At 48.1% G+C, this 21476-nt stretch overlaps 6 protein-coding genes across 6 annotated transcripts; 3 read left to right on the top strand and 3 right to left on the bottom strand.

Annotated features, from left to right (window-relative positions):
• Positions 1-6114: 6114 nt before the first annotated feature.
• Positions 6115-6528, bottom strand: W97_09063 (uncharacterized protein; the record flags this gene model as incomplete). The annotated part of the gene is made up of 1 exon (XM_007786927.1): positions 6115-6528. The coding sequence occupies one exon, from the start codon at positions 6526-6528 to the stop codon at positions 6115-6117; it is 414 nt and encodes a 137-aa protein (XP_007785117.1).
• A 2702-nt stretch (positions 6529-9230) lies between these two features.
• W97_09062 (uncharacterized protein) lies at positions 9231-12191 on the bottom strand (the record flags this gene model as incomplete). Its single annotated transcript, XM_007786926.1, has 4 exons — positions 9231-9862; positions 9887-11379; positions 11695-11942; positions 12018-12191. 4 exons carry the CDS (start codon positions 12189-12191, stop codon positions 9231-9233), a joined length of 2547 nt encoding a protein of 848 aa, XP_007785116.1.
• Positions 12192-12699: 508 nt separating this feature from the next.
• Positions 12700-13786, top strand: W97_09061 (uncharacterized protein; the record flags this gene model as incomplete). The annotated part of the gene is made up of 3 exons (XM_007786925.1): positions 12700-12828; positions 12887-13557; positions 13609-13786. 3 exons carry the CDS (start codon positions 12700-12702, stop codon positions 13784-13786), a joined length of 978 nt encoding a protein of 325 aa, XP_007785115.1.
• Positions 13787-14699: 913 nt separating this feature from the next.
• On the bottom strand, positions 14700-15245 carry W97_09060 (uncharacterized protein; the record flags this gene model as incomplete). The annotated part of the gene is made up of 1 exon (XM_007786924.1): positions 14700-15245. One exon carries the CDS (start codon positions 15243-15245, stop codon positions 14700-14702), a length of 546 nt encoding a protein of 181 aa, XP_007785114.1.
• Positions 15246-16520: 1275 nt separating this feature from the next.
• W97_09059 (uncharacterized protein) lies at positions 16521-17813 on the top strand (the record flags this gene model as incomplete). The annotated part of the gene is made up of 2 exons (XM_007786923.1): positions 16521-16570; positions 16610-17813. The coding sequence occupies 2 exons, from the start codon at positions 16521-16523 to the stop codon at positions 17811-17813; spliced, it is 1254 nt and encodes a 417-aa protein (XP_007785113.1).
• Positions 17814-18672: 859 nt separating this feature from the next.
• Positions 18673-20051, top strand: W97_09058 (uncharacterized protein; the record flags this gene model as incomplete). Its single annotated transcript, XM_007786922.1, has 3 exons — positions 18673-18686; positions 18734-19764; positions 19820-20051. Coding segments are annotated over 3 exons (1277 nt in total), but the record flags the coding sequence as incomplete, so codon positions are not given.
• Positions 20052-21476: the final 1425 nt, after the last annotated feature.

Below are 21476 nucleotides of genomic sequence, written 5' to 3'. Positions count from 1 at the left end.
AACCCTAACCCTAACCCTAACCCTAACCCTAACCCTAACCCTAACCCTAACCCTAACCCTAACCCTAACCCTAACCCTAACCCTAACCCTAACCCTAAACTATCTTCTAGTATTTCTTAGCTTATTTAGACTAGTTTATCTCTAGTAAACTCTAGTATCTTATACACCTAGTTAATCTTTAGGTTCACGTCTTTAAGCTATAGTAATCCTAAGACTATATTATGTGTTCCTATTACTATAACATTAAACTATATATTCTAGATATAAGGTCTAATCTTTAATCTAACTTTATTTATCTTTTAGTCTACTAACTCTTATTTATAGTCTAAAGGTTAGGTATCTACTACTATAACTTAGTAGATATCGCGCTTCTTTTATAAATCTATCTATATATAGTAAGCGAACTCTAGTGCTATAAAGTTTACTATAGCTCCTAAATCTAATAGTACCTTAGCCTATATTTAGCTAATTTAGACTATTACTTATAGGGTCTAGGTATATCTTATTACTATAAGAGTATGTTTTTAGTAGTCTAGTTCTACTACTAAAGTGCCTTTACATCTATTTAAAAGTCTTTTAGTAGGTACTTTTATTAATCTTCTAGCTAAAAGCTCTTCTAGTTTTTTAAACTCAAGCTTACAACACTCTTATTCCCAGCTTAAATAGAGTTTCTATTATACCTAAATTTACTAGAGTTAACTTAGTGTCCTAAATTTACCTCTAGGTCCTATACTATAAATTCCTATTATAGTGCTATAACTTTCTATTAAAGTTCTTAGGGAATATAGTCTCCCTTAGGGGTGATATACTCTCTATTTTATATAAACTTCGCATCTATTAGTAGATATTCTTATACTATATTATAGTACTTATATTCTAGTTAGGGTATACTATCTAGTATCTAGCTAAGCTATCTAATATATTTAGTTGCTATAACTAGTTATTCTAAGATAAAGTTATAGACTTCCTTATATAGCTTACTAAAACTTATAGTAGACTTCTACTATACCTTATATATAGTAAGTTAGATTTTAATTCTCTTAATATTTTCTTTAAACTTAGGGTTCTCTACTTCTATAAGTGTATATATATCTAAGTATATCTAATTCTAAACTTTAGATAGATATTTACTAGTAATAGAATTCTTTATAGGTACTTTTATCTCTAGTTCTTTATTAAAATCTAGCTTAGAGACCCTAGAGTCCTCTAATTCTATTTCTAAGATTTCTTTAAATAGGGAATTATCTTCCTTAGGCTCTAGCTTCTTACCCTTAGCTAGAGTAATAGTAACTTCTATCTTTATACCTTAGAATTCTATTATTTACTATTCTTACCTACTAGTGGTGCTTAGCCTTACTTCTCTTATAGTAAGAGGCCGAACTACTTAGAATTCGCGCTTAGTAACCTATAATACTTACGTTTATAGAGGGGATAGGTACTATTCTAATCCTTCTTTATTACTAAAATATATCTAAAACCTATTATTATAGTATATAGTCTAGAATTTCGCGTTATATTCTATAATTCGCGTACTTACTAGCTATTCTATCTTTATAGAACTATTAGTCTACGCTAATATCTACTTTCTAGGCTACTTATAGTCCCTAGCTAAGTATCTTATATAACTATAGTTAAAGTACTTTCTAGTAAAAGACTTTCTTTATCCGGAAGATAGTTCTTATCTTTCTAAGGGTGCCCTATATTCTTACTATAATTCCTTTATAAAACAGACTAGCCGTCTTATAGTAGTAGTGTTAAGTTCTATAGATTATAGTCTATATAGGTTATAGTGCCTTCTCTATAGGGTATAGTAGTTCTTCTTAACTATTATAACTAGTATAGTCCTTTTAGCCTTTTCTATATATTATTTATATAGATAGTTATCGATTCTAATTAAGGTATTAATTATAGGCTATAATTTATCGAGCTATTCTTCTTATACTAAGTTATCCTTAATACTTTCTTTTAATCCTTAATAGTACTACGCGGTTAGGGTAGAATCTCCCTAACTAGTATTTACTATAATTAGCTAGAACTAGATAGTATATACTATAGTAGAGCCTTTCTATACTAGGCTTATTAGTTCTCTTTCTATAGTATATTCCGTGTTAATATCCCTAAATATCTAGTGAATCTTTTCTTTAAAAGATTCTATATTTATAAAAGTAGCTCTTATCCTAAGCTTCTAATTTAAGTCTAAGTTCTCTAAGAAGTCCTTAAAGTATAGTTAAATCCACTTAAACACTCTACCTCTAAGGTAGGTAATAACGAATATAACTTTATTTTTAGTCTAAAACTTAACTTAATTATACTAGATATATAGGTTGCACTAGAGTAGAAAGGGTTCTAGTTCTTCTCTAGCTCTATAGTATTTATCTAGTGTCTTAACCTTAATAGGCTTACTTTTAGGAGAGGTCTATATAGTCTAGTTTCTTTATTATCTAGTAATAGATCCTATAGTAGATATATTAACGTAGTATTCTTAAGTATCCCTCTTATAGGTAGTGCTTAAAGTATAATAGGACTACTATCTCTAGATAATAATAGCCTAGTACTAGGGTATAGTATAATACTAATCAAGATATTAGGAAATAGAGCTAGAATAATAGTAGATTAGTATTATAAGGTAGATTAGATTTATTATAAGAATATAAGATTCTTATTCTAAGTTAAGCACGAGGCTTCTATAAGAGAGACTCTTGCTACCTATATACTAGACTATATCTATAGTCCCTATTATTTCTATTATCCACCCCTATAGAGAATATAGTAGATAGTAATACCTATATTCTCTATTATCCCCGTCGTCCACCTCTATTAGGGATAGTGCGAACGATAGTGATAGTCTTAGTAACCCTACTAGCCCTAAGCAAAACCCTATACCGAGCGCTAGTTCGTAACAAATAGAGCTAGCAATTTAGTTAGCTCTATAGAGAAGTAAGGAGTCTATTAAATAGCTTTATAACCTTATTATTTAGATCTACTGCTTGCTATAGCGCAAGAAGCGCTTCTATAAAGTTTAAGCTTAGGTAAATAGAGAGCTACCGCTAGTAGAGGGCTATCTAGCCCTAAATTCTATTCTTAATCTAATTTAAGACAACGGGATATAGTAGAACTCGACGTTTAATATAATTAAGTATAGTCTTAAGCTTCGTAATACTATCGACGAGCTTATTAAATCTAAACTATAGTAGGATAGTAGACTCTTAAGATAGAACTAGTAAGCGAAATATCTAAATACCTTATTACTTACTAACCGGCTATTAGTAAAGAACTAGTAGGTATTAGCGTAGTACCACAATATTCTTAAGCTAATAGAGGTTATTACTAAGAAGCTAGAGGGACGGCCTAGATCTAGCGTAGGATTAGAGAATCTTTAGATAGTTATTATAGTATTTAAATACCTATTAAAGAAGCTTAAAGAAGCTAAAAGCCTCTATAAATACTATCTAGAGGATTACTTCCGCGTGGGTATTAAGTTAGCCTAGTAGAAGGCTAATTAGTACTACTAGCTCCTTAATAATAGCCTAGCCTACCTTACTACTATTATTCTCTATCCTACATTTAAATGGCAGTATATCTATAACTATTAGAGAGGCTAAGACTAGTAGTTAAAGAATAGAAAGGCTGCGGTGAAAAGACTCTAGCTTAAGGAGTATACCTGCCGATATGCTAAGCCAGTTATTCAGTATTTATCTAAGGAGCTTAACGAGTTTAAAGCTAATATAGCTAAGAGACTAGGCGCTAGCGAGGCTAGTGTCACATTTCGTAATAAATATAATGCTTAGATAGAGATTAAATAAGTTAGATGTAAGGATCTAATTACCTATTAGGTTTAGCGCTTAAATAACTATCTAAAGCTTACGCGTATAGCGCTAGACTTATTCTCTATACTAGTAATAAGTTCTAAACTAGAGCGTATCTTTAGCCTTACCGGCTTAATAGTTATAGACTAGCGCAACTGGTTAAATCCTAATATTATTTAAGCTTCTTAATGCATCCGGTTATAGAAGCATTATAGTATTAGAGCTACGGCAATAGCCTCGGCGGAGGAGCTAGAGGAAGTATAATAGGAGCGGTTAGGGTATATAGTAGCGATAGTAGCTTTTACGGGGAGGGTAGGGGGGTCTAATATTAACAGCGTGGTGGTTAAACAAGCGGCGATAGATAGGATATGAGAAAACGGGGTTTAACACCTGCTAAGACTCGTGATGTTCTTCTATAAACGGCTAGCCAACTACTAAATACAGTTAGTAGGTTACATAATCGTCTAAATCGCTAAAACGGCGTGTCGGGCGAGACGGACGAGGGTCTACTCGTCCGCGAGACGGTCGCGCGATGCCGAACACTGGGCCCAGCTTCCGTGCGGACTGCCGTTTGCGTGGTAAAAGTGGCGTTTGCCGGTTTAGACCTAACCGCTCACGGTGCAGTGCCTAGAGCTTCCAACGGGCACCTACCGTATGGTGTTATTCAACACCAGTTGAGGATCCGTGGCTTCAGCTTGAAAGGTCACGCCGATTGGTGTGGTGCTAACGCTAACTTGTTGCGTCTGCGATAATCCTAGCAGCGGGCTCCGCAGCGGAATTGCCTGCGCAGCCTCTGCAGAGAAACAGGCGCCGGATGCTGTGGAAACGGCAGGAGTTGGCGTACAAGAGGTGCTCAACGACTGGTGCCTAACCACCTCAGCAGAGCACTTCTAGTGCCCACACAGCCACCGTATCCATGATACTACCCCCGCTAAGGACGCGATAAGATCGACATTGGACGTGGCCTACAGGCCGGCTTGCGAGGAGAGGATCAAAGGGCGAGCTTGATACTCTACATCATATAACATAAACGTCGGAACAGTAGGTGTAGCGCGGAAGTTGCAAGGCGATGGGAAGCTTCATTAAGCACCAGTGGTCATGTTCAAAGTGAAACGGTATAGCAAAGTTCAGTGGATTGTGTTAGCATTCTATAAATGGAGCTCGCGGAAAACATCGCTTTCAGAAAACATTGCAAAACTTCAACCAAGACCCAATAACACCTGCACGTCCAAACTCATCTCAGCCTATCTAACACCGTTTGTGGATACCCCGCACTATCCTTCCAAAGCGACACCCCCTAGTAAGACCCAAAAGTCGGTAGTAACCAGTAAAGGCGGTGGTGGCGCGACGTGTCGCCAAGGCGATCAAGCTCCGCCACGTCCCAAGAGGCGCTTCGTAAGACGAAAGCCGCGCTAAACCATGTGGTAGTAGGTGGTGACCATGGCGAGGTTGATCTTGTAGACCCAGCAGACCATGAGAAAAAGCTGGAGGACGATTTCGCTAGTGACGAGGACGAGCAGGTACAAGCCAAGGAGTAGGATCGTGTACGTTGCGATAACTGCGAATTTTGCGATGCGGGCGTCGAGAAATAGGCGAAAGATGAAGTCTAACTTCCTCGTGAATAACCAGAGGGCGCGGCAGCATCTAATAATTGTTGTAGGAAGAGAGGCGGCGGCGGTGAGCACTGCGGTCGCCTGGTCCATAGCTATGCCGCACCAGGTCCTTATAACGCTTAAAATCGGGAGGGGCGAGTTCCTCGTACCGTCCAGTGCCGCAACTGCGAAGTGCTTAGGGAAGGTCGTAAGATAAGTGAAGAAGACAGATATGGCGATGATGTGATCAAGACTTCTAAGGGGAAGACGTGTAAGACGGGAGAGGTTTCTTTTGGATTAAGTAGGAAGCAGAGAAGGCTGATGGCTGGAATGATGCTCATAAAAGATTGATGCGCGTGAAGGGCAACTTATGCTTCCGACCGCGCTTACAAGATCTAGAATGTCTTGGACTTATCTAAGTCAGTGCACAGCTGCTGAGATGTTTGAGCCATGATCCACCGCTGGGACGCGGTCTTATAAAGCCTCAAACTAAGCGTCCGTGAGCATAAAGTCTTCTTTGTTCGATGGGAGATGAGACGTGCTGATCTACAACAAAGAAGCACGGCGTCGCAGCGCCTTGGCCACGCCGCATCGTAAATGGAGTGCGTGACGGCTTTGTCCGGAGGTCGTTTGGAGATGCGGCAGAGACGGCTCTATCATAGACATAGCCTAGTGAGCATGTGCACTACTTTGGTAGCCTTTGAGGGAGCCTACCTTTACTGTTCGACGATCTTTTCGAATTGGTCTATCCATATTTTGACGTGCCTGGACAAGGAATCCAGTCCCCCGTCCTTAAGGGCTTCGTCTCCTTGCTTGATGTAAGCGCGGAGATTTTCGTATAGTAGGTCCAGAGGCCTGCCGAGCCCATTGGCCTGCTTAACAGCCTCATTGAGTGCTGTTTGTAGTGCCTGTACTTCCGCAGCAGCTCTTTCCCGTGATGCATGAGCCTCCTTAACGGCCCTTTCCCTTATAACGCGTTCATCCTTTAGCTCGGCTTGTAGTGCGCGGACCTGCTGCTGGAGTGACTCTAGCGAGGAAGTATTCAAAGAATTGGGAGCTGGCCGGTCCTGGTCCTCGGGCTGGAATAGCATTGACCAATCCTTAGTGGGTGCGGTGAGTTGCAATGCCATCCTGCTTGTGCCTTTAAAGGGTAGAGCGAAGCGGTGGTGGTCTTTGGGTTGACACAGTAGAGCTGGTTGAGTAGCAGAGGGAGCAGCAGGCGTTGATAAGCTCTGTAGTTATAGATGTTAGCACAAGTCACCAACCGGCTATGTACGCCCTACTCTAGTTAGAATAAGATCGAGGTTGTCTGCGTGACTGTTGTCGAGCGCTAACAAGGCTGGAAGAGCAACTATGGCTACTCGTAGACTACCCCAAGTGCCTGTGACTTCACAACGGTGGTGTGGGTTAACAAATAACCTGTGATGACAAATGCGGCACGTGACTCGGAACTGGAGTGGCATGTCAAAATTTAAGAACGCTATCTACCTACGCAACGATGAAAAATGAGAACAAGGTGCACGACGAGGCAGTCATATCGCCACTACAAGAAACTGTGTTTGAGCGCTGAGAATGCCCTGTGGATCCAGGACAGCCAGGGGCGCACCTGCTGCTCTACAAGTATCTTCCCGGCCTGATGCGAATAGGCCGCCAGCATGGTCATCTGAGAAAAAGCTTGATTATCCATACACAACCTTACAACGCCGCAATGCTGCCAAAGTAACCGCTAAAAAACCCGCCTCTAAACCCTAAGGGGCACCCAGCACCACCGCCTTCACGACAGCTTTCTCCCTACCAGCCAGATCCTACTGCTACTCCACGTCGGCCTACTCCAAATTCCCATCGTTAAGGCTGAGGTCATGCGCCTGCTGTGAGAGCTGGTGCTCCACCTTAGCGGCCTCATTCTCTCCGTCCATAGTCCCAGCCTCCAGCTCGTCCTTAGCAGCGGCACAAATAAATGAAAGAAGAGACATGCTGAAACGCTTCCGCCTTATTGTTGGCAGCTTAAGGGTGAAGCCGCTGGCTTGCTTTTCGCCGTCTTTACAAGGCGTTGCGCGAAAATAGTCTTGTCCCAGCAGCATGATAACAAAGCCGTCGGGTTGCTTTTGCCGTGGATGACGAGCGCGGCCTCTGCTTGGTGAAGAGCTGCAAAGTCCAAGAATTACACGATCGGAACTGGGATGAGTGTTGGAGACGCGGGACCCGCCATTGTGCCAGAAGTAGCTCAGATGCGACGTTGACTGGCTCGGGGACGGAAATGTAGTGTAGCGCCAGCGGCTGGGCAGATGAATTTCCGAAATGCTAGTTGACCTGGAGTAGGTGGAGGTGTGTGGAAAGACTGGAACTGAGGGGAAGATTCCATAACCATGAAAAGTCTAGGCATGAGCAATGCATAAAGAATGGTTATGCACCTGCTAGAACAGCATGCCGATGTCCGCGAGAACTCTTTGTCAATGCCTGCTCTTAGTATATTGTCATGCTGTTTCCCGTTGGACCCTAGCCTTTACTAGAATGCTCTCCCAGTAGCCTGAGTCGTGCTGGCATTCAATGCTGCCTGTCTCGCTTTGAGCGTAGGCCTCACTTGAGGGATTCCCTTCTCGCGTTGATAAATCCGCCCCTTCTTGTCCGCTGCCCTTGCTCCTCTACTTTAATAGCTATTTAATGTTCCATTTGTTTTGGTATCTGCCGCACACAATTGTTGTGCTTATCCTCCTCCAGTCGCACACGGCAATCTTATTTGTACTAGCCCTCGTCGGGAACGCAGTAGTCACTCTCTACCGGCTCTTGACACCGTTCTTGCGGGAGCTCGGCGCTGCGCTCTGGTGGCTCTACGGCGCCACTGAATATCTACTCCATCGAGCTGTTGCCGCCGCGCCGGAGAAATTGGCTTTGGTGACTCCACTTGGGCAGCACTGTTGCAAGATGGTCCTGAAATCACTTGTTAAGCTACTGATGCTGCCGGACACCACCAGGGCTTGGATGTTCTCATGGCACGGCGACACGGACGTCTACAAAGACTACACCCAGCAATGCGCTGGCATGAACACCAACGGCGACCGCTGTAGAAGGGGCGCCCAACCTGGCGAAATAGGCCGGCCCGGGCACTGCTGGCAACACAGGAAGCAGGGAATGTACGCTACCGCTGCGGGATTCGGTTGATGCTCGAGCTGAGTACGGCCGCCGTCACTTACAAGCGCTGTCCTAGCTAACAAAGCATGTAGCGTCCGCCGTGGGCATCGTGGTTAGCTTTGTTACTAACACTGAATAGCGGAGGGTTTACGTGTATTCTTGCATCTTATCTTCTCCTTTGGATGTTGCCCTAAGGCGTTCTTTGGCTCGTCGAGGCTGTTATGTTGGGATAGCTATCGTGGCCTGGTGTGGGGAACTCATAGAACGAAAACACTCTTTTACTCTTGCGTGCACTTTTGCTACAAAGTCGCGCTGAACGATGTTGCGAAAACGGAGAATAGCCTTACACGCTTATGTCTGCTCATGCTTCTCCGAAATGCCACCCAGGTGGTAGTTCATTACAGGCTTATATATGCTCATGCCATCCGAAATGCAACCCAGGTGGTAGTTCAGCGTGCGAGGCGGTAGGCTGTTAGTCTTGGAGCTCGGTGCGCCAGTACGTGAAAGGATATTACGCCGCTTTTTGCGCATCTAATGTATCGTGTTAGCATTCTTATTAAGAAGATGTATAGGTATGACTCGCCTCCTGTGCTCTTTCAAGAATAGGTTTACTCTGGGTCCAGTCGTCTTGGAGCGGGCTGATCATAGCAAGAAGCACCACTCTCGCACCCCTAACGAGGTAGGGTTTTAAGAGGAGTGTCAACTAATGCCAATGTCCATTAGTACATGCTATAGATTTGAAAGATAGGGATTTCCTCACTTTGCTCTCTCTCCACGGATGGAGATTATCGGCCTGAGTCCCTAAATTCACGAGTATTTTGAAGAGTGTGGTTCGGCTCTTATTGATTTCTGTTGCTTCTGCGGACTGGCCCTCCCATTCCTCTTGCTCTGGCTGGCGTTCGCTGCCGGCAAGGTCAACTAATAGTAGCGTCGATTTGGTCAACTCCTTAGAGTACCGGCACACTTGATGTAGGGTGAGGATGCAGATCTCGTGGCTACGTGACGAGTCCTTTACGCCCCTGACGTTGCGTCTCTTGCAGGCCTTGGTTATCACATTTAGGAGTTTGTCTGGCGACAAAGCCTGGCGGTGCACTTCACTCGTGACAGCGAACACTTTGAAGGTTATCCAGGGATGTCCGGCTAAGATAGGGCGGCGGTCGGCCGCGACTACGTGACTCGCCTTGGCCTTTGTCCCCGTGTGTAGATCGTAAATGTCGTTTTTATAGACTTCGACAAAGGAGCATTCCACGTGGCGTTCGTAATCGTCCCCCCCAGAACGGGCCTCTAATAAACCGACAAGTTGTTGCGCAACGAACGAGGCAACCGAGTTAGGGCCTGTGCATAGAGTGTAGGACTTACCAGAACCCGTCTGTCCGTCCGCAAAGATACAGACGCTTTTACCCCTCTGAAAAGCTTGTATTTTCTCAAGCAGAGATTCAGATACAGTCTGGTTTGAGGCCGACTGCTGGAAAACCACGTCAACTGAGTACATGTAAGAATCTTGAACTGTCTCGCCCTGATGGTTTTTCCTGGTAGTGTGGATACTAAGCTTGCCTTTCGACGGAGACTCGGTGGTTATATAGTCCCGGTCCGTTTCGGTCGGTAGACTACCACGTACGCGCACTGTGACCCAGAAGCTTGGTATTAATATAAAGAGCTTCTCAGCTATCCGAGTGTGAAGGTGGTGGAGCTGCTTGTACTGCCGCTGTAGGAAACCAAGGTCTTGGGCCGGCCTCTTGCTTACACTAGCGGCTGCGCTATATGCGTCAAAGGCGTCATCATGATAGATTCTAGAGCCCTTCTCTAAGAGTACGCGCGGTAATTGTTCTAGCGGTGGCGGCGCCCAGTAGCGAGCCTCCTCATCTAGGGAGGCGTATTCACTGGCGAGATCCGCCTCATCTTTCGCAAGGCGTACTAGAAGGTTCTCGCAATCGAGCGTGGCTTGGACTTGAATCTTGCTTGGCCAAGCTTTCCTAGCCGTAATCTCGGATAGAAGGGCGCTAAAAGCGTCCCAAAGCTCGGTGTACTTCTGCCCCCACTTGTGTTCAAGCTCTCTGGTTTGTGACGAGAAGGCCTTACGTCCATTGTATCCGATAACGGCCTCGGTGTTTTCCGGCACCACGTTCGATCCTTTCATGATCATGGCGCTCTGGCAGTCCGGCCGCTGAGCTGCCGGATTTAGCTTGCGCCGCTTCTTGAGGTCGGCAAGAATAGACTTTATCGAACGAGAAATTCGTCCCCGCATTGCGGGACTATCAATCCAATAAGACTCTTCTTCGATGTCTGACGCTTGAACTGGTGGCTTCTCAACGGCCAGCGCTTGTTCTGGTGGCACCTCGGCCTGCGACGTATGGCCCGACTGCTCGTCGGCCTGTGACACACTCCTGGGTATTTGCTCATGCTGTCCCTCGACAGACGAGCGCTGATCGGCTTGCGGTGCTTGCGGCTGTTGGGGGCGTGCGCTGTTCGGCGTTGAACATGTTCTTTCCGGCCCCAGCGCTGGACAGACTTGGCTGGAGGTGACTGCCGGGGAGGTAGCTGCTGGGGAGGTGGCTGCTGGGGAGGTGATTGTAACTTCCGCCTGCACGCTAAAGGACATTTGTAGCTCAAGACCACTTGGCACGGCTTGCGCATACTCCTGTGCTGCGAGATCTGGTACCAGGCGTGAGCCGCGTGACTCAACGTACGGTTCAGATGGCACGTTAGTTGCAGCATCTCTGGGTAAGACAACCCAGGGAGTGACGTTGAGGTTCAAAAGGCGGTGATACGTCCCTTTGATGACTGTGTAGGCTCCGTTGAGAACCGGGCGGGCCCCTTCAAAGACCGCTTCGAGCTTGTGCGGGAGGACTGCACTGCGAATCCCAGTAGTCAGCACGCTATATATTTCTGCGCGAATGATATCGATGAAAAGGAAAGGAAGAAGCCCTTGGACTAAACATAAAAGCTACTGGCGGACAGTCTAGATATAAGAGCTACAACCTCTCTAAATTGATGTACAATCGTCTTTCCCCGCTTTGTATCCAGACAAAAGCTTGATTGGAATAGGTCTACTAGCCTGGTCTAGCTTTCTAACCCACGTGCAGCATAGCTAGGGTAACAAGATAGGGGATAGAAAGGCTGGGCCCAGTCGGGTCCTCTACCTAAGCTAGAGTACACATAGATCATACCTAGGAAAAGCCCAACACCAGAACTTGATAGCAGGGTAGCCTATAGTGTACAGGCACACCACACTAGTCTGGACATAGGTCCGGTATTGCGCGAACCTAACCGAAGCCTTGTAGGATACGGCGCCAGCCTTCGCAATGACGCACCAGAGATACCCACCAGCGCTAGAAACCGCATAGGTAAACAAAGTGACAGTCAAAATGGCGAAGAGTGTCGATCCCAAGGGGCCCATGATGAAGCGGCCCACGGCCTGGCAAAATCGACGCCACAATGGCTTGAGAGTGTTAGCATCCCACCTTCCGCGTATTGGAAATGCCCTACTCACAACCGGTGCATGCCCTGTGGCATAAGTGTGATGGAGGTGCGCGTCATGCTGCTCTAGCGACCGAATCTTCCCCTCCTTTGTCGCGTGCTGGACCAGGCCGCGGCGGTCAATCTCTTCGTCGAGCCGCGTGGTATCGAGCTGCGACCAGTCCGCTGGCGGTTGCTGGTTCGGCATGGCTGTTCGAAGGCGGTGCGTTGCTCTGAGTTCTCGTGAGAGGACGGTTTTGGGAACGCTGGATTGATTTCTGACGATAGTGTGGAGGAGCTATTAGCAGTGTGGTGAAGATGAGGAGCTGTTTGCAGTGTATGAAAAGAAAGAGTTGTCGGCAGTGCGATGAAGAGGAGGAGCTATTAGTAGTGTGATAGAGACGAGGGGTAGAACTGCAGCTGTCGATGCCTGATACCAGAACAAGGCTGCGTCGGCTCGAAACAGGGGCAGCTGGACATCCTGACTTGGGTGTTGAAACTCTAGATAAGACAGAATCTAAGACAGCCCATAAGATACTAGCTGGGACAGACGCGTCTTGTGAGAGACGCCTTACAACAGGCGGTTTAGACATAGATTCCACTACATGTGTTGAAAATGTTGTCGCAATACCGCCGTACGTAGAGGAGCTTACGGAGAAGCTAGTGTTAATAAAATGATCTCCACCCTGTCTATCCTTCAGCCAGACACCTCGACAATGGCCATGACTAACAACCCTTCCGGTGCACGCGAGTTCGAGCCCGACCTGAGTGAAAGGCCCGCCTATGAGCCGGAAAGACTGCCGCGGGAGTTTAGTATACTTGCTGACCTGCTGAGTAACGAAGAGGTATACTCTCCTGAATATGCCTAGAGTCCTATTTGGGGCTGACGGATGGCTGGTGTAGGTTTTGGATGTGCTTTGCACGGTTCCGGAAGACGCGTTGAGCTTGGACCAAAAGACGGCTTTAGACTCGATCGCCCAGCACTTCTGCAGCAAGGAGCGGGCCGCCGGCGGCGGCGGCGGCGGCGGCGGCGGCGGCGGGAAACGGAAGCGAGCCTGCCGCCCGGGCGCACCCAAGAGGCCGGCTCCACGCCATCCAATGAGGGCAATCATGAACCTGGACGCCCTCGACCTCGATCCCTCTGTTGAACGCTTCTTAGACAGGCATGGAGCGGACGCCGCACTGTTTCTTGCCCAGGCTGGTGCGATACAATGCACGATTGCACAAGGCGAGGCTGAGAGCCTTGGTGACGCCTTTATAGCGCGGTACCAATTTGCAATCAACCTGGACGCCCAGCTCAAAATTAACAACCAGCTCTGGTGCTATACCATGCTACTCTACCACGATCTTGTTAAGTACATCAGACCGGACGGCGCTGGACGGGTCGGAAAGCTTATGCGCCAGGAGATCATCGCCTTCCTCGGCCCGGTGCTTATTAAAACTCCTATTAGTACCAGCGCGGCTCTTGAGAACCTCAACAACTGGGCTATCTGGGGTAGGAAGCTAAACAAACTCTCCGTCGAGTTTGGCCCTGGATTTGTGTTCTTCCTAGCGCCTATCCTCTCCAAAGATTTGTAAGTCCGCCGCCTGGCTAATCCGCTGCATCTTACTAATATTATCTGTAGCGTTAGCGAGAAGCTGACGGCTAGTGGCCGTTACTTTGACGAAGCAATATTAAAACTTCGTCAGCTCGATCTCGCGGATAAAACTGCCAAGTCCCGCGCCAACGACCTGGGCCAGGCGATTCGTGATCACCTTATCAAGCCGTTTGCGGCGGCCCGGGCCGCGGGGGTCGGGGGTTAATCAGATGCAGATGTAGATGCGAGGGGGCTATAAAAGTGCAATACTCTTTTGTAGGCATCGTCTTGTTGTGGAACTGTTGCGAGATTACTGTAGGATAGTTACAGCTTCCAAACCCGTTTCGTGGCTGTCGTAGTGTTCAAAGGCATTGTGACATGAGGACGGTTCTATGATCGCAATTCTGCTATATATGACTCCTGGGGAAAGGCGCAGGGTGCCTAACCTACAGCTATAGAGGTTCGGCGTGTTGGTCGACTGTTGCTTGTTCTTTGTTTTACTTCTCCAGACATCAGAGAGCTGCGATCGCTTTGGTATGGTCTAATAGACTCCGGCGGAAGACGATGACTGAACCGCTTGCAGGCGTCAGCTACTATAAGACGCGCGTACCACGCTTTACCACTAGAGAGGCACTAAGGGTGAGGACTGGAACATGGTGCTCCCCCTCAATCGATGGAAATATTGCAGTAGATGTGGTTCTTTTTAGTTGGCTCATCGGCACGACCGTTGACCATTGCAGGGGCGGTCGGCTCAAGCGAGTCCAGATCAAAGCCATTCCTTAACAAGCTTGCAGGCAGGGGAGCTAGGGGCGTTCTCTCCGGCGGCTGCCACGTGATATGTGTTGCGATACTCGATATGTCCGCCCCTGCCGTTTCCCTGTGAGATGACAGCATGTGCGGAGCGCGTGCATATAGACTAAGGTATCGAGCTTAATTATCTGTACCTAGATACTCACGCCAAACTTCATGTGCGACCGGGAAGCGGAGTTGCGCTAAATCTGCTCTTTACAATTGGGGCGAGACTGAGAATAAGCTTGCCTTCCTATACATGTGATCCCTCTAAATGAACGCCAACCTCGCCGCTGCTTCCTGGTAGTTCTATAGGTAATTAAAATAACACCTGTAGACACTAGACCATCCTATAGCTTGCTGTAGAAGACATGGAATTCGTTCACTTTCTCCTTATCCCTAATAGCCCGAGAGACGGCGTCAAGAACCAGCCGCTTGAACAGCGTCGCGTCGAACAAGGTCGAGCCTTGGGCTTGCACATTAGGCCCCGCTTCAAGCACTCTCTCGACGGGTTCTAGCGCTAGCTGTAGATCGGCGTCGAACTGGGTATACGAACGTATCTCCGAGTCGATAGTGACCTGAATGGTTTGTAGGTCGGCAATGATATTGGTGAGAACCTCTAAACGGCGATTTCTATCTTTATCCAGTTTAATGCGACGATCTGCTTCTTCGCCTACTACTATTTCATATACGGCATGCTTAAATGTGAGGGTGTGTTTGAAAGCCGCGGCTATATCTTGCTTAATTACCGTCTCTTCGCTGGTGACGACGAGTTGAGCATCCCTGATGTGGGCTTTCGAGGTGGAAAGAGCTTGTAGGACTTGTCGTGTGTAGTCCCTCGCTGTGTACAGCGCTGTCGAGACCTTTTTAAGGCGCCGTGGATCCGCGTGTCTCATAGCTTGCCCGGCCGAGGGCAATAGCTGGGCAGTGATCTGAGAACCTAGGCCGTTTACGCGTGTCACGCTTCTGAAGAGCTCGGCGTCTAGAGCGCGAAACGTGGACGAATCACTCTCTATGAGCGGAACAAGTGTAGAGTTCTGCAGCTTGGTGAAAATATAGCCGCTGGTCGATTGCGCGCTGGTAAGGTTGGTGATGGGTAGAGCCCCGAATGATGGGAGCTGCTTAGCCGTCCACCAATGGCGGGCGGCTGCAACAAGGAGTAGCAGTGAAAGTAGCCAGGAGATGGCGCGAAACCGCCGCTTCCATGTGTGGGCCTGAGGAGGAGGTAGGGCCTGAGGGGGAGGTGGAGGCTGAGGGAGAGGTATAATCCGAGGATGCAACTCTGGCGCTGGCGGCGGGGGAATAATGCTGGACGGTGATTCGCCGCTGCGAATTCTACGCGCGATCCTCTCGGAATAACTGCTGCCGTCAGGCAGCTCAGCCCTTATGCCACCACTGCTCAACGCCGTCCCACCGTTGTTGCTCGTGAATTTGCGCTGGGAAGTGGACATCCCGGAGTAGAGCGTGTCGTGCTTAGAGCTGTGCATCAGCATCATTACAGGTTCAGAATTTGATCATGGGCTCGACGATAGATTTTATTCAGTCGATGCGCTCGCAATGCGACAAAGTGGCGCTTATGGTCTCGCCGACTCCCGAAGCTCTTTGCTGAGCTGTCGCCGCCAACTCAAACACAACCGTGTCTACCACCGCCGGACATCCTCGGTCTTTGTTGCGCGTGGCACATCAGGCGTCTGTTCAAGTGAATCACACTTTGAGCAACACACGAGGAGTTGCGCGGGCGCCATTATCCCGTACCTCCCCTCTCACTTATCAATTACATGAGCTACCTTGACATGCAAGTTGTAAGGAGACCTTGGAACGGAACAGCTACATCACCGAGCTCTCAATTGCGCGGTGATGTGGATATTCCGCTCCGGCCAACCCTTGCGCCCCACGCGCTTCCATGTTTACCTACCTTACCTTATAGAAACAGGGGAGGTGGAAAGGCTCTCCAGCATCAGCAAGGAAGATCACAAGATCTACAACTCCAGCAGACCGAATGCAGTCAATCATACGAGTTTTCTTACAAGATAGTCAACGCGAGGTAGAGGTTAGCATAGAGAGGGTAGTCTAACTATATATCAACTAATAGCGGTTCACAGTTATTACTCGAACAAGGCCGTCAACCGCCGTCGATAATTGGCCCGGGCGCGCAAGACTTTCTTGAACTCATGAAGGGTATGCGCAAGGTTACGGCCATCTGGTATGAGAGTCTAGAAGCGTTCGCTGCACTACAGGCGCTAGCATAACGCGCACTAAGATCCACGAATAAGCAAGCAAAGGGATCGCGCGCTAGCCCAGGACAGCGAAAGGCAGCACAAGCGCCATCCGCACGTAAGGGGCGTCAGGCCGTTCCCCGCGCCGCCTCGGAGATTCGGACTGCACCAATCAACCACAACCTCCCACCACGGACCGAGTCCAGCGGCACCTGCGAAGCGACAGTGGGGCCCGATGAGCTAGGCGACGCTCTTATCTCGAAAATTCAGGCAATTGTCCGTGAGAAGCCCCAGCTCAGCCTCGATGGACATTTCAAGCTGGCCGTGACCGAAGAGGTTATCGCAACCGTCAATCGGAAATGTATAGGTGGTCTTCGTATCCCACGAATGCGTCCTGGGAACGAGGAATCCAGATGGGATACTGCTATGTTCCGTTATGAGAAGCTAAAGGGGGGAGAGCTTTTTGATAGGGCACTGGTGTCCGACATGCGGCGGGCTTACCTGCATCCTGATCCTGATGGAGATTGGTTCAACATGCCTCGCGGCGACTTTGAGGCAGAGTGCGCCTTGGAGGACCCTACAAATTTGCTCGAATCTGCTGCAACTTCGTCTGATCACAACGAACCATTTCCCTATGTAATCACCCCTGCGGAAGAGCCGGCTGATCGCGAAGTGCTATGCCTTCCACCAAAACCATTCCTTGGGTGTGGCAGCCGCCTTCGCCTGCTACCGAAGCCTATTGAGGGCGTCACTGGGTCGTATGCGTACTTGAGTGCAAAGCGTGGCTCTCCCGCCACTCTGCACATTGAAGATGGGCTTCTAGGGTCCATAAATCTGGTTGTTGCTGGGCATCCCAAGATATGGCTTATGGTAGCAGCTAGTGATCGAGAGAAGCTGGAGACTGCTGTTCAAAACGCCTTCCGGAAAACCACGGCTTGTAGCCAATTTGTTCGTCACAAGAACTTGGTACTCTCGCCGTCTCTGCTCGACCGATGGGGTATTAGTTACCAGGTTGTCGAGTGCCGCGCAGGTGAGCTGGTCGTGACCTTACCGGGCGCATATCATCAGGTTGTCAACCAGGGGCCGAACATAGCTGAAGCTGTCAACTTTGCCCTCGAAGACAATTGGACCAGTCCTCCGTCAGATTACGTATATTGCAGCGAGCAGGATTGCAAGGACGATTACCAAGGCATTAATCAAATGAGCCTTAGTATCTCCACCACAACGCACGGCGACGCCTCTAGGTAAGTTATGTGAATCCAGGGGTGAAAGTTCATCACTAACAAGGCTAGCGTTGCGGACATAGCAAAGGGCTCAAACAGCCCCCTCTTCGTAGCTCCTAGTCAGGGGCCGGAGGATATTTCTTCGGGTGCGCTAGCGGAGCGACCTCGTCAAGCGACGTTGGACCCTTCGAAAGGGCTTTTGCCGGAGTTTCCAGCGAGTGCCGCACTGCAGGGTAATTCGCCCCAAGGCTATAGAGCCTCGGCTGGAGTCCGCGAGGGTTCTAGCCTTCTACAAGAGGAGCACTCCGCTACCGCGTCTAACGCTATACAACACGCGTTAGCACCAGCCACGTCACTAAGCGCTTCCCTACCCGCAGGCCAACAGCTTGCCGCAGCTTCCTCTAGCCATCTGGAGAGCAGTTTGGCTAGACTGATAGACTCCGCTGCCGAATGTAGCCCTGGATCGTTTAGCTTCTACCGTAAGCGGTTTTTGTCCGCTCAGGAGATTCACGACTACTTGGAGCAATTTCTCTCGCGGAATCCCCAAAGCGCGAATGATGTAGACGCCCACGGATTAAGCTGCCTCCTCTCCACGATTAGCCCAGCGGCTGCATCTGTGTTGGAGATCTTGCTTGTACTATCATGCGAGGAGGTTTTAACGCGACTAGCGGCGGCTCTAGAAGATGGGATAGAGTCTGCAACCCGCTATTACATATTACCATATGTCGTTGCTTCCCAAGAAGAGTGCTCTAACGTCGGCCTTGTGCTTCTGGATACTGAAGATACCCCAAAAGGCAGTATAGTGTCAAATACTGAACCCTCGCGCCTTACCAGCGTCGCGGAGAATGTTAGAGGTAGACTCCACCTTTTATCATCTTTTGCAGTAGAAGAGCGTGAGGTAAGTGTCCTATCTACTCTTAAAATGAGTAATCCTAACTTTATCAGCTGACCTCCGCGTCGGAGCACGGCAACTGTAACTTGTATTTCAATCTCTACCGAGCCGTCAGAACCTACTTTCATACCGAATCCAATTCCTCCCGCGTCGACTGGGCCGACCTCCGGCTCCAATGCCTGATAGATTTGCTCAGCCCTTGCATATCTGCGGGGGTTACCTCGGATGTCCTCAACTCGGCGCAGCTCAAGCGCCCATACCCTGACAATAGCAACGACACCTTGCCGCGGAAGCGAGTAATACTCCTCGACCCGGAGCTCAAGCGAGTAGTTAAGCCGCTTCAAAAGCCGGAAGTCAGCCGAGTGAACGAGCCGCTCGAAAATTCGCCAGTAGCAGCTGTCATCCCTTCCCCAACACATGCCGAATATATGAGCATCATGTCTGCGGCATTAAGTAAACGAGCCCACGAAGCAGATTTCAGTGGCATACTATTAGAGACGTCGATGAATCTCATAGGATCGGCTTTGAACGCCGGCAAAAAGTTCGCTATCGTCGCCCGCACTTTTCAGATGCTATTCGAGAGTGCTGACCGCGGTATCCCACACTTACTTAAGCGGGAAAGTCTGTGTCAATTCACACCCCCGGTCAACTCACGGCGCGAGCTCGACCCTAAGGAGTTGGATCAAGCGTGGCACCGTCTACAGGCTATTACTTCAGCCGAGCGTGCTAGTCACGGAAGCATGGCCCTTCTACGGATTTATCGCGCCGAATTCTCCCGTTATTACGAGGCCCTAATAGACAAGAAGAGCCAGGAACTCAAAGCCATGCGGAACCGCCGAGAACGTGATGGTGCTGTGGATCACTCCACCGCGAGAGCTCGCGTGAAAGCAGAGCTCCAGGAGGCGTTTCATATTAGCAAAGAGGACTTGATAAAGCATACCGTGATTGGAAAGACGATGGATAAGATTGCTCAGAGGTTCGGATTACAGCTTCTGGCGCTTCTACCAACTAGACCTATTACGCCAAGGCTTCAAATCACGGTGGAGGGAGTACGGTCTTTAGATAAGGACATCCAGCCCTCAGAGTAAGCCCCGAAACGAAGACGAACGTCGTGATTTGGAGTCTAACCCGCACTCTAGGTTTGAAAAGATGTCTCAAGATCAACTTACCTTCTTTATCGAGAGTCTCCTACAGGTGTGCCCTTACGTTGAGCAAGTCAAGTACCTCTCCAGCAGAACAATACAGGCTATTATCCACCCTAGCTCACCTCTTCCGGATATCAGAGCCTGCTATGGCGACATTCGCCACCTTAACGATGTTGCATCCTTTGCGGAGCTTGTCCAACTGCTCTCACCGCAGCCCCAACAATAGTATACTTAGCCTATAGAACTGTACCGCATTGTTCGACGTTGATGAGTATCGTACAGTCGCTGAGTTGGAGCTACACCACCGGAGGCATGTGCAGAGTTAGGATCAGGAACATCGTACTGACGGTTAGGTGATTTAGTCGCTATGGGTTGATAGCTAGAAGATACGTCGAATGCAGCACCAGCCTGAAGTGATTGAGGTGACAATATGTATTAATGCTCCTAACTCTTGCTAACCCACATCAAGACTTTGATCCAGCCGAGTAAAATCTGACCTCCGACCCAGCCCTCAAGTCCCTTTGCCCTTCCCCTTGCCCATTAATCCTTCTAATAGGATAGTCGAGCTCGCTGCTGTGGCCCTCGCCTAGAGCGATGTAGAATTCAAGGTATGTCACCTTGGCTCGGTATTTTAATTTCTGAACCAGGAATTCATTGCAGCCATGAAAGAGAAATTCGGACACAAGATTTGCTTCAGACGCGGAAATCCAACGGGGAACGTCTTGGTCGCGAGAATGCCCGCCTGTGTCTCGCTTGCGTAAGTGATGAGAGAGCTTAAGATATTCTAAAGCGATCTTTTGGCACTCGATAACAACGGCTGTCCTTGTGGCCGGGCTAAAACTCAGTTCTCTAACACAGACTAAAGTGTGGTCGAGAGCGGCATATTTGTCTTGTCTGAACATTTCGATATCTGCCCAATTCATGGTCGGTAGCATAAGCTTCGCTTTCGCGATGTTGATTTACATTAAGAATGGTTGTTGTAAATAGCAGGGCGTCCTTCGATTGATCAAATCATTCATCTCTCTTAAGAATAAGAAGTCGTAGATACTACGGCTTATGAAGGTGACTTTTGCTTGATTAAACCAAAGATCGATTTCATCTTCTTCGATTTCAGTGTCGTCGATGATTTGGAGCAGGTCCTGACATATAGATCTTAGGAAGTTTCGAGTGAGCTTGTGCATCTCCTTGAGATCACTCGGCGTGAGTATTGTGAAAGGATAGGAGAATCCAAAGTTCTCGTCTTCAAAGCCACGGGGAGACACTGCCAGAAACCACCAAAAAACTAGGTAAAGTGGGCTTGGTGGCGAGTACAGCTTTGACTGTTGCGGTGCCGTGGCCTCGATTAGTAGCATCGCTAACTTTAAGGCTTATGCGGTTGTCGTGTCTTCTTTCCAAGTTGTTGAGACACGTTCGTAGATTATATCTCTAATATAGTCTTTAAGATCTCCAGGAAGCTTGTCAACATGTTATTGCGCAACTTTCACAGCCTAGCCTACTATAAGGCTCTTAGCGACGTGACGCGTAACCATCTGAACCTAGAGAAAGACGCTGGCTGACTTATCCACGATTATGAGTCCAAGTTTGTCAATAGAATAGGCGAAACCTTTATCGTTGTTGCTGACTTCTTTACGGTTTATAACAAATTTTGAAT

This window comes from Coniosporium apollinis (genome assembly GCF_000281105.1).
Source record: "Coniosporium apollinis CBS 100218 chromosome Unknown supercont1.77, whole genome shotgun sequence".
NCBI lineage: Eukaryota > Fungi > Ascomycota > Dothideomycetes > Coniosporium > Coniosporium apollinis.
Note: the sequence above shows the minus strand (reverse complement) of the source record. Positions and strands in the feature narration are given on the sequence as shown.